Source organism: Amphiura filiformis, chromosome 4 (assembly GCF_039555335.1).
Source record: "Amphiura filiformis chromosome 4, Afil_fr2py, whole genome shotgun sequence".
Lineage (NCBI taxonomy): Eukaryota > Metazoa > Echinodermata > Ophiuroidea > Amphilepidida > Amphiuridae > Amphiura > Amphiura filiformis.
This window is the reverse complement of record NC_092631.1, coordinates 49122353-49138964: the sequence shown is the minus strand read 5'-3', so window position 1 is coordinate 49138964 and position 16612 is coordinate 49122353. Positions and strand designations below refer to the sequence as shown.

The window sequence follows — 16612 nt, the reverse complement described above, 5'->3', positions numbered from 1 at the left end:
TAATGATTTTACGAATCTACGTTTATTCAATTTGGGTAACAAACATTTTAGATCTTTATAATTCAAGAACGTGGTTACGGATGATTTAAACTAAACACCTGGATCGTGATATGATGGGTAATTCTATAGAAATTTTACATAAAGCTGAGTCCGTGTATTTTTCACCCGCACCTAGTACGATCATTCTATTAGTGTATTTGATAGTGTATTCAGTGTGAGCAATTGATCAATTTGTAAAGAGCATCAAATTTCAATAACACTCCATTCGTGGAAAATAATGGAGCGGTAAAACAATAGCGCGACGTCATAAGTGTGTATTAAGTCGGTTAATGGCGCAGATTAGAAGCGTGAGTGGCTAAGAATGGCCTAGGGCCTCCGGCCCACGGCCATTCTTAGCCACTCACGTTCTAATCCTTGGCCATTATCCTATACGTACTTATTGCAATTTGCCTCCACACATTACGTAATCAACACAAAGCTTTTGTGAGGATTAGTGAGTGGATAAGAAATTGACAGTGGAGGATACGAAGGACACGCCGATTGTTAGTTGTCAATCATGAATTGCCGCAACGTATTAATATTTTACTGCATGGCATTCCGCAAACACCAAGACAAATTATGCCGTATTTTTCCAAAGATCATCTCATATGAAGTAAGCTGAATGCGATCTGTACTTTTGTAACATTCCGATCGCTTTTGATCACCTATTATCGGCGAATTTGCTTGAAAACACGTGAGTTCATGTTGTGTAAACATAATTAGCATAGACACAAATAGCTACAAATGAAATTACGACGCAATACAATGCAATTTGAATGCGCAGCAGATCTATAGAAATAACGTTGCCCGGTTTTATGCAGAATTAGACCCTGTCTGATGTAGCCGCTTCTCACAGACACAGGTGCAATGTGTGGACACAGCTAAACCTTCATGCGGACAATGTCGGTTTCAATAAATCATATGACACAACAGTATATACTTACCAGCACCGTGTTCTGGAAATTTGAAAGAAATTTTCGACAAAATAACGCTGCTATCCACATGAAAAGACCACACAGATTGTTCACTATCCTCAGGTTTTCCCACAGGTTTCTGTATATTTTTGTTTTGCGGTCAAAGGTCAGACTAGGAAAATTGGAGTTGCCAGATTATTTTTCGTTACTTTTCTTCTCACCAAAACCTGAAAATCCCTCCAGCTTGGCTTGCTCACGTTCAGTGTTCTCTGGACTTCTCCGTAGTCATGTAGTCCACTCTGTAAATTTGTGTACAATTGATAGATTTTCTGTCACCGTACTACCTTTGTTCCTGTTTGTTAGCGTCCCAAATAATTTTTAACTTGGGCTTTTGCGATCAATAAACTAGTAGGCCTACTAGATCCAAAAATCCAGGCAAAAATCAGAATGTTCAATATTAAGGGAGCCCTATTTATAAATGCCAAGATTATGTTGCAAGTAAGTAATTTATCAAAAATCGACTATGGCATAGTCTATACAGAGGATTATCCCCCCTCCTCTTTTGGTTGAAGATTCATTCATTTATCAAAAATATAGTCCAATTTATATTATGTTCTGTTAAGGAGGAATAATACCCTGATTTTCATCAGTACCCCTCTTCTTTTTTTTTCTTGCAAATTTATGAAGTAGGCCTACATAAATATGTTCATCACCTCATGTCCTGAACTTATAAAATATATCTACATACAAAGTGCTTTTAAACTATTTTAGTAGGTCATTTTAGCCCTATATATTTTTTGTTTACTGTATCCTAGTAACTCAGATGCGTGTTTCATAACAAACCATAATTTATTCTATTCAACATGTTCAAGTAGGGTACATGAATAGAATACATTAAATCCTTTGCTATACTCTCTATAGAAAATCTAGTGGTGCATGCAAAATATATAACACTGAATAAATTAAATAGACACTTACACAATGAATGCATAGTCATTAGTCAATTTAATACTATATGTGTTGTTAGGAGAAGAACAGGCTATTAGGTCACCGTATGTCAGGTTATATGTCAATTGGTTCAGGTCAAATTTAAGCATCAATTTTGAATACACATGTAATCAAATCAAATTACTCAGGGCACATCACAATATAAAATAGTTACCAAAATCACAAAAGTTAAGCTTACGGAAAACTACCCAATATGGTGGTATAGGTGACAAGAAATACAATTTTTTTCAACATTGCTGTAGTATGGTTGTGGTAACCTGTTACCTGTGGCTTAATTAAGTTTCAGTGAAATAATGTCGCAAGTTAAAAATACAAAATATAGCTCAACATTGAAAATAGAAGCATTTTAACAAGTTCCTTTTTTGATAGTTGTGGAGCACCAAGTTCATGAAGTCATAAAAGAAATCAGGAACCACTTATTCCCATTTTACATATCAACTTTATTTCCCTAATGTGTTAAGCTCATTTAATCTCTTGCAGTGCTAGCTACTAGTGCTACTTGTTTTAACCTTGTAAAATGGATGTTTTTATGCTCCCGAAACGCCGGGCCGAAACGTCGGTTGTTTTGTCTTTTTAACCCTAAATTTTGGATGTTGTTGTACATATGAAACAGTTTTTAACATTTATTTTCCTTGGTTATGTACACTACTTGAATCTTTTTAAGATCCATTCAAAGTTTGGTCGATCCTTCATGTAATTATTTCGTGTAATCTAATCCTAACTCTAACCCTAATCCTAATCCTAACCCTAACCCTAACCCTAAGCCTAATCCTAATCATAACCCTAATCCTAACCCTAACCCTAATCCTAACCCTAATCCTAACCCTAAACTAACCCTAACTCTAACCCTAACCCTAACCCTAATTTCGTGTAAAATTACATGAAGGAATAACCCAAAGTTTCCCTGCTGGTCAGTTGGTACTGTTTTAGTTTGCTTTTTTGCTCCTTGTGTTAGCAACACATATCCAAAATTTTAACGAAATCCGTTGATAGTAAGCTTTCCAAAATGAAGTGAATTTAAATAATCAGTGATGTACCACCTTTTGGCTCCTACTTTTAAAAGCATGTAAGCTACGTTGATACTGATGCCACCAATAAAACGAGAAGATTTGCCCCTTCATTTTGCATACCACTTTGTCCACAAAATACAAAAAAATGCAACAAAAAAAATAAATGGGTGTGTATTATAGTTTCCATCTACAGATACAAAGGATACTCAAAAAATCAACCAAATGTGCATGAGTAAAGCAAAATCTCAAGTTGGTCATTTATTATAGACAAAATATTTTGTCACAGTACAGAAAATCTAAAACCTTCCATTTGTATTTAAAATGCTTGACGTTCCATCTCGGCCTCGCCATCAACTTGAGGCTGTCATTTTATTTACAAGGAAGGAACTGAGAGGAAAATAATTTTCGTCTCAGCTGGGAGATCCCAAATTATTTTAGTGACCACTGACCAGACATTTTTCAGTAGATATCCACGAAATAAGTTTAGGCCTATTCCTAAAATTTCAGTTGATTCCGATTTTGCGTTTGCGAGTTATGTATTACACCATAGACCATTTAAATGGTCTATGATTACACTGCTCAATAATAAGGCCACTGTTGTATAATTTCGTTCTGCATGGTATTGACGATTAATCTGCAAGAAATCTTTTGTACATAAACATTATTTAGCCAGAGGTTTCCATGGATATAAAAATCTCAACTTTTTTGAGAAAAGTGGGGGATGAGGCTGTGGATCACGATATGCCTTTTATTAATTCATGTTATGACCTCCCTTGATCAATTTAGTTTTTATTATGATCAACATCAAGGGCTCATTTATAAGGAAACTTAAAAGCAAACAAAAGTCAAGTTGTGACCCCCTATATAGGCCCTACCCCCTCACGGTTGTTTGATATCATGTAAAACTATCGTTTTAGGTTTTAAACATGGTTTTGAACATTGATGGCGCAATTTATCTTAAATCGTGTTTTCGCCTGGGTTTCATCTATACAAGGGGTAGATACTACTAGTATAGTATAAAACATGACAGAAAAGGAGTAACAAAATAGCATCGAAATTTTCAAAAAACTTTTTATCACAAAATATTATTTGGCTAAATTGAATTTAAGATGTAAATAGCGCCCTTAATTTGCAACACAGTTTATAGATTTATACATGTACCACAAAAAAGTCGAAAAAGATAAATAAGTTGGAAAAGAAACAAATATCTTGTGTTAATAAAAGTTTCTTTAAAAAGGAATGGGCGCCCAATGGGAGCTTTGATGTGATAGGCTGGGGGCACTCCTACTTTGGAGGTAGGGCTGTTAAGACCCCCCCTTTCACCATCATGCGCTGTCACCCAAAGCCCCATTACCAGTACATGCTGTGTCACCCAAAGACCCCATATTTTTTCCTTTAGATCTGTCACCCAGACCCATAGTTATGATTCCATCTCAGCAACGAGCCTCATCTATCACTGATTTAAATAACAAACTATTGAAATTCAATTTCCGAGGCTTAGGTTCTCACAGAAAGACCCCATTAAAAAAGTCATATCCTCACCCAATGCCCCCCCCCCCCATAATTTAGATCCAAACGGATCTACTCTCACACCCAATGACCCCATATTTTGCTCTCACGCTTGCTCTCACCGGATGCCCCTTACTGCACAGCCCAACACCTATCCATTTCATATTGAAGTGCCACCCCGGGGCTAAAATTTAACCGTTTGGATGCAATTTTTTCTTTAAAACAATAATGTAACATTAGCACAGTAAGCAAAGAGCAAAGAAAGATTAAGAAATGTAAAGCATATTTATTGCAGAGAGGTGTAAAATCGTATTGCATGGGGATGAAAGCGGTTGGTTTCAAATAAACAGGAATAAAGTTCAGGTTACCATTTCGGTTACTATTGTTAGGAAATCATGTTGTGGGGGGTTGTTGGAGCAGAATTATTTTATTTAGAATATAGATATTTTCCAAGTTGACATTATATAAACAAATATTTGTCTATTTGACAAGCAGTAATAAAATCAAAATCAAAACCAAGCAAGTTGTGTTTTTATTTCTAAGCTGGGCATACTTTTAAGCAAAACAGTTGCGAAGTAAATCTAGAAATTAGAAGCTTTTTACAAAGTCAAGCCAAATAAGGGGCCCGCCGTAGCGGATGCCCCAAAAATGATGTAGGATAAGTTCTTCTAATTATAGAAGTACGCAAATAAAATCTTGCAAAGGATTTTTTTTTTTTTTTTCAAAAATTGGGAACAATAATAGGGAGGATATTTATTTTTAACAGGTTTACATGTTTGTGAGTAGAAATCGGTGGATACTCGCTATAGAAAATGTCCATTTATTTACTTATGTCATTGCTGATGTTAACCTGTTCAATAGACCCTCCCTCGGGTCCATGGAGAACGACTGGTAATGTAGATTATATACATGTAACATTAAATAAATCCGATTAGGAGAGCTATTATAAAAAAATAAACAAGTTGGTTTGTAGATTAATTGAGTTTTCGTCGACGCACAGTGCTCCAGGAGCACTATAACTTTGTTGCCATTAGTTAGGGCTTTAGTGCAGAGGTGTGTTGGTTTTAATCTTTGGAGTGAAGGAGAAGGTGGTTTTAGCTCTAATTAATAATAAATAATAATAAATAATTAAAATAATAATTATTTACCCAGAGATGGAACCGAGACTGTGGGACAGCCTACCTGTTCAATAGTGAGAAAAGTATACATCCGCTATAGGAAACTTCCAATTATTTATTTATATCATTAGTGATGTAAACTTGTAATAGGGAGGAAGCAATATGTGCTATATTTTTAATCTTCATTCAGGGTCAAAGATATCTCAAATTTGACTTTATATTTGACTAAATAAGCATTAATATTTGAGAATTTTTAGTCATTTTTACTAGTATTGGTGACAATTTCGGCGGCCATTTTAGGTGCTATCACAGAAGGACACTGATGGCTGGGATGCTTTTTCCCTTTATCTTATCTTAGAAGTATATTAGGCCCTAAATCAAGCCAAAAAGTTATAGTTTGGTCAAGAAAAATCCCGTTATTTGATAACTTATAGTCTTTTTTCAGTATTTGGCGGCCATTTTGGGCGCCATTTTGAACATATACTGACTTTTGGGACGTTTTATCCTTTAGGAGTAAAAAAATACATGTTTCTCGTCCGTGCCTTCCTCCTTTTTTGAAGATTTTTCACATTTCTTTTTATTTTTGTAAACTTTCAGTTATAACTTGTTGAAAAAGATGTTTCAGAAGTTCAGTGAAACTTATTTTACGGCTTTGTAAATGCATAATACATCATTTCAGAAGAGTTTTGTGATCCCTATAGAGCTTAGGGGCCTACCTCTCAAAACAATAAAATAAAAAGGGCCTCCTCCTTTTTTCGGATATCAATCTGTATGTCGAATACCCAAAATATGGTGCCAAATACAGGTATTTAGCGTCGTTTTCCAATAAAAAATAGAAAATAAAAAGCCCCTCATCCTCCTAATTTTCAAAAACCCGGACGAGAAACATATTTTTATTTTTACTTAGCCTTATATCAAATTGAATAGTATTCAGATATGGTCATAGTGATTACCTGCATTCATTTGGGGCCATTTTGGACGCCATCTTGGAAAAACCCATATTTTTCGGAACATCCTGATTATGTTTTGGGGTCATCTCAGGAACCTGAAAAAGTTGGTTTGGTTTAGTCCTGGGGGATGCACAGGACGTGCCTCTCTAGCTCCGCGAGTAGGCCTACTAAGCCTATATTAGGGAGTGTTCATAAATACTTTGGTGGGGGGGGGGGTGGAAAAGTTGGAACCTCGGACGTCAAACATTTTTGATCCCCCTAAAAAGTGTGGATTTTTTTCGATCCCCTTTTATGGTCTAAAATTTTTGGATCCCCCTTCATGTCCTAAAAAGAAACCAAAAATATATATCATTAACAGTGACATAGATTTCTTTTGGATATTGGGGTTGGAGAAAATTTCTTGAAGTCCAGTGAATCCAGCACCTTTTGCCGACAAAATAAGTTCATGGTACAAATGCGCGCAAAGCGCGCAAAAAAATTTGCCATTGAAGCTAAACTTGTGAAATATAGTACAAACTGGAATTAATTTGCACGAAGCACATACAAATTGGCACTTTTTAGTTTAAAATGACCAATGGGTTAATTTTGGTTAGAAACCCATATAGGCCTACAGGCATCAACACTGGGGGATGATTGTATGGACCATCCCCCATATCAAAATATTGGGGATATACCCCGAGGGCCTATGGTCACTAACTCTTAGCTAAAAATTACCGTTTGGAGTTATTACTCATTGGAGTCATAGAGATACACCCAAATTGTAAAGTGCGCACATTTTGTTGATTTGTAGCTTGAGATTAATACAAAATTGAATACTCAACATTCATGCTCGCGTAGCGCGCAAAATTTTTTGGAATGTAGGGCCTATATTATACCTTCTCGTACATTTTACCCCGGAATTTTACCCTCAAATTGTTTTGATCCCCCCCCCCTTATTAAGTATTGAATTTTTTTTTATCCCCCCTTTTTAGGACCCAAAATTTTTTGACCCCCCCAATATTTTCCAACCCACCCACCAAAGTATTTATGAACACTCCCTTAGTCATTCCCTTTTAAAAAGAATGATGATTCATCAAGCAGATCGAATGTGAATGTCTAAAGTTGGTGCCAAATTTATACAACTTGGCAACAGGATTCTCCAGCACTCTCGTTTTTTCGGGTCAGAGGTCATTCACATGTACACTGACACGCAGGCAAAGTTTTGCGTGGTGTGTGATCATTCAATTTCAAGGGACTGAACTTTTAAACAAACTTGTTTGTTTATTTCAGATTTTGTCACGTTGTTTCTTGATATGCAAAGTAAACAGAGGTATTAGAACAAATCGAAAGAAATTCTAAGTATGGCTAAAGGAGACGCAAGACAGAGAAAAGCTGGTAGTAAAAATGGAGCCGATGCGAAGGGCGACAAGGCAGGTGAGTTTGTCAACCATGCATTGCATGCCAGCATGCAGCAATGATGCAACTTAAAATACATACATGTAATGTAACTTTGATTACTTTCCCCCTTTCACATGTTTTGGCCTCGAACAAAACCCTCCGATTTCACACAATGACCTCAAAATAGATGGTGCACTGCGCAGTTATTAATATTATTGTCTAATATTTGTTCTTCTTGCATTTTCATAATAAATTTTGTCAGGCCAGGGTAGACTAAACTTGCCAGTCCTAGGCTATACACTTATACGTCGCACCTATATTTGGGCTGGCTTACGCCACACTTAAAGATTTGCGCAGGTCAGAAACTTGAAAAAAAGTCTTTAAAATGTCATCAATGTACCCGGTACATAAAAGTGGTACCAACTTTATTGTGCTTGCTAATAACTTTAAGACTCGGTTGAAACAAAATTAAGGATCGAATGCATTTTAGTGTTAAAAAAAAAAGGCAAAATTATCGTCAAAGTTCTGCCGAATTCTGCGCCCTTACGAAGGGTTCAGAATTCGAATCGGAAATAAAAATATCCGATCTTTGCGATCAAAAACACAAAATTACAACTTTAAACATAAATTACTATTGTTAAATTGGCAAAAGACATTAATACCGAACAATTTAGAATAGAAAATTCGATGTCAACTTCTTGCATGGAGAAATATGCTCACCAAACATTGGGAAAGTATGCAAGCCAATCCAATTGAAAGTGCATACATGCAATCCCCACGGCACTAGGCCAGGGCAAAGGTGATGCAATTTGCAGAAAAAGCAATGCATCATTCATTGAGAATGGAATGTATATGTACATGTACATGTATGACAGCTGCTACAACTCATGAACTGGTACTGTAGTGGTATCATTTTAAATGGTACCGGTATATCAATAAAGCCTTAATGTACAATCTGATAACTATATGAAATGTGATTTATTTGGTACCGGTACTGTCATGACTGTACATCGAATCTACATGTACGTGTAGCTGTACATTATCACTGGCGTGTCCAAGATCTGTTCCTGCGGGGGGCTCAGTGGGGCTTTCAGAAATATATGCGGGGGGCTTTTAAAGGAAGATTTTGTAATCCTAGCAATAGCATCCTCTTTTTATGACATTTTTCAGTAGATATCCATGAAAAAAGCTTATTCCCAAAATTTCAGTTGATTATGATTTTGCGTAACTTGCGAGTTATGCATGATGTGTGTATTACACAGCTCCATAGGCCACTGTTGTAATTTCATTCTGGTATACCAGAATGAAATTCAAATTTGACGATATTTTGGTTAAAGAAATTAATCTGCAAGACATTTTTGGTACATAAACATTATAAATGTAGCCAGATCAAGGTTTCCAGTTGTATAAAAATCTCAACTTTTTTTGAGAGGGTATGGATCACGAAATGCCCTTTTAAATGGCTAAAATCGCAAAAAAAAATAGCTGACGATTTTATATGTTTTTTAACAAGTCAAAGTGCAAAGCACCCCCCGAATTTTGAATGTTTACACATCATGTCCCAACTTGTACCTAATGGGGAGATCCTGACTTTTAGACCACCCGAGCTATTTAAAGGTACAAATTGTAAATTTATCGTATTAAACTTTCGCAACAAGGTTAAACATGTTTTCAACTGTACAAACATACCTTTTATTCCATCGAACAAGCTTTATTTTGTTCCAAAATTCATGTTTTTATAGCTATTTGGGAGCTGATACAACAAAACCAGTGATGCCAGCTCCGAAATTTTCGCGTAGCACAAGCGCTTGATGTACGCTCGTTTTGACGGTAATTTACGGTCGCATGTCATAAGGTGGGCTTGCAAAAAGTGTGGCGGTGTTACATTTTTCTGAATGGAGTCGCCAATAAAATACTTTAACTTCACAACCCCTTGGCCTAATGAGCTGGTTGATACATCATGTTATAGCTGAAAGTCTATGGCTGTGTGAAGTTTCATTGTTATTGGAATTCAAATAACAGAATAACAGCAGCTTGAATCTGAAAAATCAGGGGTGGTGGCTCAGGTGGTTGAGGCTCAAGTGGTTGAGGGTTATGTATATTAGCATGGAAAATGTAAGATTTCTGTAGTGTTGGTTTGAATAAATTGTTGTTAAATGTTGTATCTTCATAACCCCTTGTCATATGGAGCTCTTCAATGTCTCATTTTAGAGCCAATTACTCAAAGAAACAAGATTTTCTTCAAAATTGATGAATTTCTTATTCCACATTAGCTTCTTATTACATTTCTACTAAAGGTTGCCTCTAAATGCACAGAAGTCAATGCAGTCAGTCACATGCAAAAGCTGTGAAGGTCCAAATCTTCTTTAATATTCACTGTATCATGATATTTGTATACATTTTCTGAAAGGAAATTGCACAAGGAAACTAATATTTGTATTTTAAAAATGGTAGGAAGTAGTTTGGGGAAAATATTAAAAATTAAAAAATATCAACCTTTTTGGCACACCCTGACCCTGTATATCGTGAACGCGAGTACATATTTTTTTTAAAGGGTGATACTGATGCATCACTATGTTGTGAACATATCCTGGCACATTGGACAAGATCCTACTTCAGACATTTGTTGTGGGGTATTTTATTTGAAGAAGGTCCGATTTGAGAAAAACGGATTTGAAATTTCAGATTTACATTGCCGCCTATAAACTAAGTAGTCATTAATTGGGCAATTATGCAAAAACGAAAAGCATTTTAAACTAAAAATTGTTTTTTTAAACTTGAATTATAATTTTTCAGCGTTCTGAGTAAAATAACAAATTTAAAATTTGAAGGAAATCATACATTGTGGCTTCAAAGTGAGTATATTTTGGGATCCTACCATCCGTATGACATTTTTCAATATAAACAACAAGAGCTAATTCCCAAAATTTCAGTTGATTACAATTTTGCATCTTGTGAGTTTTAAGACTTTATGGTCTGAATTTGCAAGCATTCTCACCATGCTCTATCAAGATACCCTATAGACGAATCCAACAAGCCAAGTGATGGTCAGAATTCAGTCGTCCATATTACAGGGTCCCATCTGCACCAAACAGGTGTTGTTACTGCCCAATTGGGTGGATTAAATCCGCTTAAAAATCGATGTTGAATTGTATTGTGTTGTAACTTTCATCCATTCTTTTGTCTATGTGTAACACGGGTGAGGGAATGCAGTTTAATATCCCCGCTAAGGCCACATCGTTTCACATTTTAGGTGGGATAGACCTACATGTAAGGGGGGACCCAGCTATGGCTGCCATTGAGGTGTAGGAATGCGTGAAATTGGAAATAAAATCCGTCTATATACATTTCCTGTCTTACATTATTAAGGAATTTCACACAATTTCACACAATTCAGAAGTACTGGTATATAATTTTAAATAATTATTAATATTGATTGTCATGATTGTTGTGTGAATTATTATTTAAAAAGTCGTCGGCGATAGATAAACGCAGTTTGGCAAGATATAGGGACATCATCATCTTGCAAGACTTGCATTGCTTGAAGTTTGAAGTTCATAAACAAAGCAGAAACCATTTGCTCTACATTTTGTAAAGATAACAGAAGCCTGTCAAAAAGAGAATAACTGAATAAACCACTACTAAGTTTGTATCACAACCAGCGTTCGAAAATTTGGTTGTCCGGTTGCCCGGGACAACTAAAAAAGTCACCGGACAACCAAAAATACTGATTCGGTTGTCCGCAGGACAACCATAAATCTGTAGCCACAAATCGCCTTTGTACATACGGACAACCAAAAACTTAGACGGACAACCAGAAATTGTAATCTGGTTGTCCGTGGGACAACCATTTATTTTTCCTTAATTCGAACATATTATGTATTTAAGGTGGGACTTACCAGAATGGTATAGAGTCCAGTGATTATCAAAAGATCGAAGGCAACGTCCTGGGCGATATCAGGTCCGTATTATGATAAGTAGGGATGGGCGTATTCCCAATATACTACACTCCTCCTTTCTTAGCTAGTCCCGTGGTAATTCGTGGTAATTCGTTGTATGTAGCAAAGTTCATAAATTCTTCTAACTTGTAATGTAACACAAACAGTTTATAACTTCAACTCCAAACTTGTAGAACAATGTTCTTGAAACGCGTAACTTGGCTAACTCAACTTTTAAAACGTAACGTATAATACATAGTTCTTCTGTGACCTTGTTACAGCTCCTCAATTAGTCTCCGCGAGGTCGTGCATTCCTCTGCGGCGACGTGGCACTGACGATGGACTTGGGCGTGCATTTCTTTGAGCTGCTGCTTCCGGAACAGTTCATGAGATCCTATCGCTGGACTTGGAACATCTACCGGTGTCTTGTCACTAGTGCTTTCACTTGAGTCGGAAGATTTTGACTTATTTCTCTTGGAGTCCATTCCCTTGAGCTGATCTTTGAAAAACGGCGTTAGTGGCAAATTACTCTCTGTAGCTGGTAGCAAATTGCTTTGAGTAGCCTGTCGCGATGGCATCACAACATCTCCTCTCCGTAAGTGATCTACATGTCGTTTCCATACTCTTCCATCCGTAAGCGTCACAATGTACGACTTAGGCGCTGACCTTTCTACAATCTTTCACCAGCACTGTCTCACCAGGAAAGAATTCTCTGTATTTGCTGTGCATGTCATAATGGTCTTTCTGCATTGCTTGTTTACTGATGACTCGTTCTTGCAGATTTGGACGAACTAGCGATAGTCGTGTTCGGATTTCTCGTCAATAAACAGCTTCGCTGGACTGCATCCTGTTGTTGCGTGTTTGGTAGATCTGTATGTCATTAAGAAGTTGTCCAATCTTTGTTGTATATTCCCTGTAGCTGCGCTGATACCTTTCTTGAATGATTGTACCATTCGCTCAGCTGCTCCGTTGCTAGAGGGTTGATATGGTGATACTCTTATACTTTTTACTCCTTGTTTCTTCAGGAAGCTTTGATATTCTTCGCTCCTGAATTGCGGACCCTTGTCGCTTACGATTTGAAGTGGTAACCCATATCTCGTGAATAATTCTCGTAGCACGTTAACTGTCGCTTGTGCTGTCGTACTCTTCATTAGTATAACTTCTGGCCATTTTGAGTATGCATCTGTAATGACTAGGAAATTTTGTCCATCTTTCTCAGCGAAATCTATATGGACTCGTTGCCATGGTGCTCCAGGCCACATCCAGGGCATCAAAGGTGCTACTGCTGGCTTGTTTTTCACTTGTTGACAACTGGAACACAGTTTGACCGTTTCTTCAATTTCGTTGTCCATGTTTGGCCACCAAACCCAACTGCGTGCTATCTCCTTCATTCGAACCATACCTGGGTGCGCTGTGTGTAACTCTTGCAGTATATCTTGTTGATACCTTGCTGGAACAATCACTCTTAGGCCCCATAATATGCAGTCTTGTTCTATTGAGAGCTCGTATTTGCGATTGAAGTAGGGTTTCAAACGTAAATCGTCTACTTCCTGTGGCCATCCAGTTCTAGTAAACTCTAGTACTCTTGACAATACTGGATCACGTTGTGTTGCGTTCTGGATCTCCTTGCTTGTTATTGGTAAATTCTCCAACATCTTGTCTTCTACTCTGAATATTGCGTCTTCTTCTTTCTCTATCACTGGTAATGGTAGACGTGACAAGGCATCTGCTAGCGTGTTCTGCTTTGCTGGGATGTACTTGATGTCATATGTGAATGCTGAAAGCGTAATAGCCCATCGTTGCAGACGTTGTGCAGCTAATGTTGGTATACCGTCTTTGGTCCTAGTATTCGCTCCAAAGGCTTGTGGTCAGTCAGAATTGTGAACTTTCTTCCGTAAAGGTACATTCTGAACTTCTTGAGTCCAAACATAATTGCCAAGGCTTCTTTGTCGAGTTGAGCGTAACCCTTCTCATGCTTGTCCAGACTTCGTGATGCATATGCGATAGGTCTTCGTGATCCATCTTCGTAAACATGCATGATCACCGCTCCAACACCGTATGGTGAAGCGTCTGCTGCCAACTCTAATGGCAATTGTGAGTCGTAGTGTGTCAGTATCTTTTCAGATGTCAATATGTTCTTGACTGTCTCAAAAGCTGTTGTGCAAGCGTCTGTCCAGTTCCATGGTTTATCACATAACAGTTCATTCAGTGGATGTATCACCGTGAGACAGATGAGGTACAATTGAGCTTGAAAATTCACCATGCCTAGAAATGATCGCACTTCCGTAACATTCTGCGGTTGTGGTGCGTCCTTGATAGCTTTGATCTTGTGATCCGTGGGCTGAATTCCTTGAGCTGAGATTCTTCTACCCATGTACTCCACTTGCTGTTCCATGAACTTGCATTTCTCTGGTTTTACTCGTAGTCCATACTTCTGCAGTCGTTGAAGTACTTTCTCCAGATTGTGAAGATGTTCTTCGTCGTTTCTTCCTGATACTAAAATGTCATCCATGATGGCACATGTGTAATCCAATCCTGCCAAAGCTTGATCCATGAATCGTTGCCAAATGGCTGGACTCGAGGAAATTCCAAAGGGTAAACGTGTATAGCGGAATAACCCCTTCCATGTGGATATTATTACCAATTCTTGAGATTTGTCATCTAACAACATCTGTTGATAAGCACATTTCAAGTCAATTTTGGTAAATTTCTCACCTCCCGCCATCTTGCTGAATACTTCTTCTGGCGTCGGCATTGGAAATTCGTCTGTATGTATAGCTTGGTTGACGCTAACTTTATAATCTCCACATAATCTCACCGTTCCGTCTTGCTTTGGTATGCAAACCAGGGGTGTCGCCCATTCACTAAAATCTACAGGAACGATAATACCTTCATCTTGCATTCTCTGTAATTCTCTATCTACAGCTGGACGTAGGGCGTACGGTACGGGTCGTGCTTTGTGAAATTTACTGGAACTGCGTTTTCCTTCACATGAAGTGTTGCTTTCATACCTTTCACTGTACCCAATCCTGGTTGAAATACCTCACTATATTTCTGCTTCAACTCAGGCACCGTGCATGAACTCTTGACACTGTATTGACCTTGTTGTGGAAACAAATTATGCCAGTCTAAGATCATCTCCGCTAGCCAATCTCTACCAAATAATGGTGGTGCATAGCTGTCTGCATCTACAACAACTAATCGTAGTAATCCTGCGTGTTGATCTTGGTACTTTACATCAACATTGATCTCTCCTGCCAAGCTCAAAGGTGTACCGGCATAAGCATGTAGTGGACGAGACACTGGTTTCAATGGAAAATTACTGAAATGCTTCAGGTAATCCTTGATATTGACCATCGACGGTCCTGCTCCCGTGTCCAACTCCATCTGTAATTTCACTCCTTCAATTTCCACTGGTAGGAAGACTGGTTTTGACGATGTGTAATTTACACTGTCTTGCGCGTTATCTTGTTTGTCGTCATCATGCGTGTCGTCTCGTTTGTCGTCACTATCGTCTGTACTCGTAATGGTGAAAGTAGTGTCACAAAAATCTTCAAATTGTTCATCGTCTTCTGTTACGTAGCGTACTGTGTTTTGTTTTGCATGGTAGCTTGACGTTGCATGACATTCTGATTTCAAATGTCCTACTCGATTACATTTGTAACATGTAAAGTTCTTGTACTTGCATTCATTTGGGGAATGATTAGTTAAGCCACACCTGTAACACTTGCGTTTCCCATTGTCGTTAGGTCTGCCGTCTGTGTTGGTTGACTTCCGTTGACCAAATTTGGGTCTAAATCTCCCCCGTCCACTTCCAGAACTTCTGTTGTTACCTCGTCCATGTCCTATTTTGTTTACCGTTGATGGCGTTTTACCGCTGATATCCTTAACATTCTTCGTTGCCTCTTCTTCAGCTATTGCCATGTCTACCGCTTGAGCAAAATTATAATCCTTTGCTTGAGGACCCAACAATTTCTCTATCGTATCTTCAGATCTCAAACCACAAATGAACTGATCTCTTAAATTCTGCTCCAACTGCTCACCTTGAAATTCACATGAAGCAATTAATTTCTTCAAGTTGGTAGCATAATCACTGATAGATTGACCAGGTTGTTGTTTACACGATCTGTATCTAAATCTTTCTGCTACTACTGAACGTTGTGGTCTATAATGCTTCTTTAACAGGTCTGCTAATTCCTTGTAGGTCTTACCGTGAGGCGGATCTGGGTAGCTGACATCCCGTAAGGTTTTGTAGACATTATTTCCTCGCTACTCAGGAGTATTGCTCTCCTTTTGGCATCTTATCTTCCGTGTCAGCAATATCCATAGCGATAAAATATTGCGATAATCTATCCAAATAACATTCAATGTCGCCATCCTGATCATTAAACTCCTCAAAAATTGGCCTTCGTGACATCGTGATTGTCGAGTGGATCGTCGATTGGTAAGCTTAAACTCTTCGATTGCAAAATTCGCAGTTACGTCGTGTATCGTCTGCTCATGAGTCAAAAAGTCGCGATCGTAAATCACTGTTTTAAAGTCCCAAAATATCCGTTGTACGTTAGCCAAGTTATCCGTAGGTGCTATAAGAGTTCCGTCACCTGAAACTTTGCTGTAGGTTCCATAAAAATGATTCTCGTCGCCAATATTATGTATTTAAGGTGGGACTTACCAGAATGGTATAGAGTCCAGTGATTATCAAAAGATCGAAGGCAACGTCCTGGGCGATATCAGGTCCGTATTATGATA

At 37.9% G+C, this 16612-nt stretch overlaps 2 protein-coding genes across 2 annotated transcripts in view; one reads left to right on the top strand and one right to left on the bottom strand.

Moving 5' to 3' along the window:
* The window catches only part of LOC140151005 (kelch-like protein 18), a 76232-nt gene extending 75129 nt beyond the window's left edge, over positions 1–1103 (bottom strand). The window contains 1 exon segment of the mRNA XM_072173192.1: positions 984–1103. The gene's annotated coding sequence lies outside the window, so the exon portion shown is untranslated.
* A 6651-nt stretch (positions 1104–7754) lies between these two features.
* LOC140151013 (uncharacterized) overlaps positions 7755–16612 on the top strand; it is a 31432-nt gene continuing 22574 nt past the window's right edge. The window contains exon 1 of the mRNA XM_072173202.1: positions 7755–7961. Within this exon, the coding sequence (XP_072029303.1) occupies positions 7889–7961 (73 nt within the window). The 5' untranslated portion in view covers positions 7755–7888. The remainder of the gene's footprint in view (positions 7962–16612) is intronic.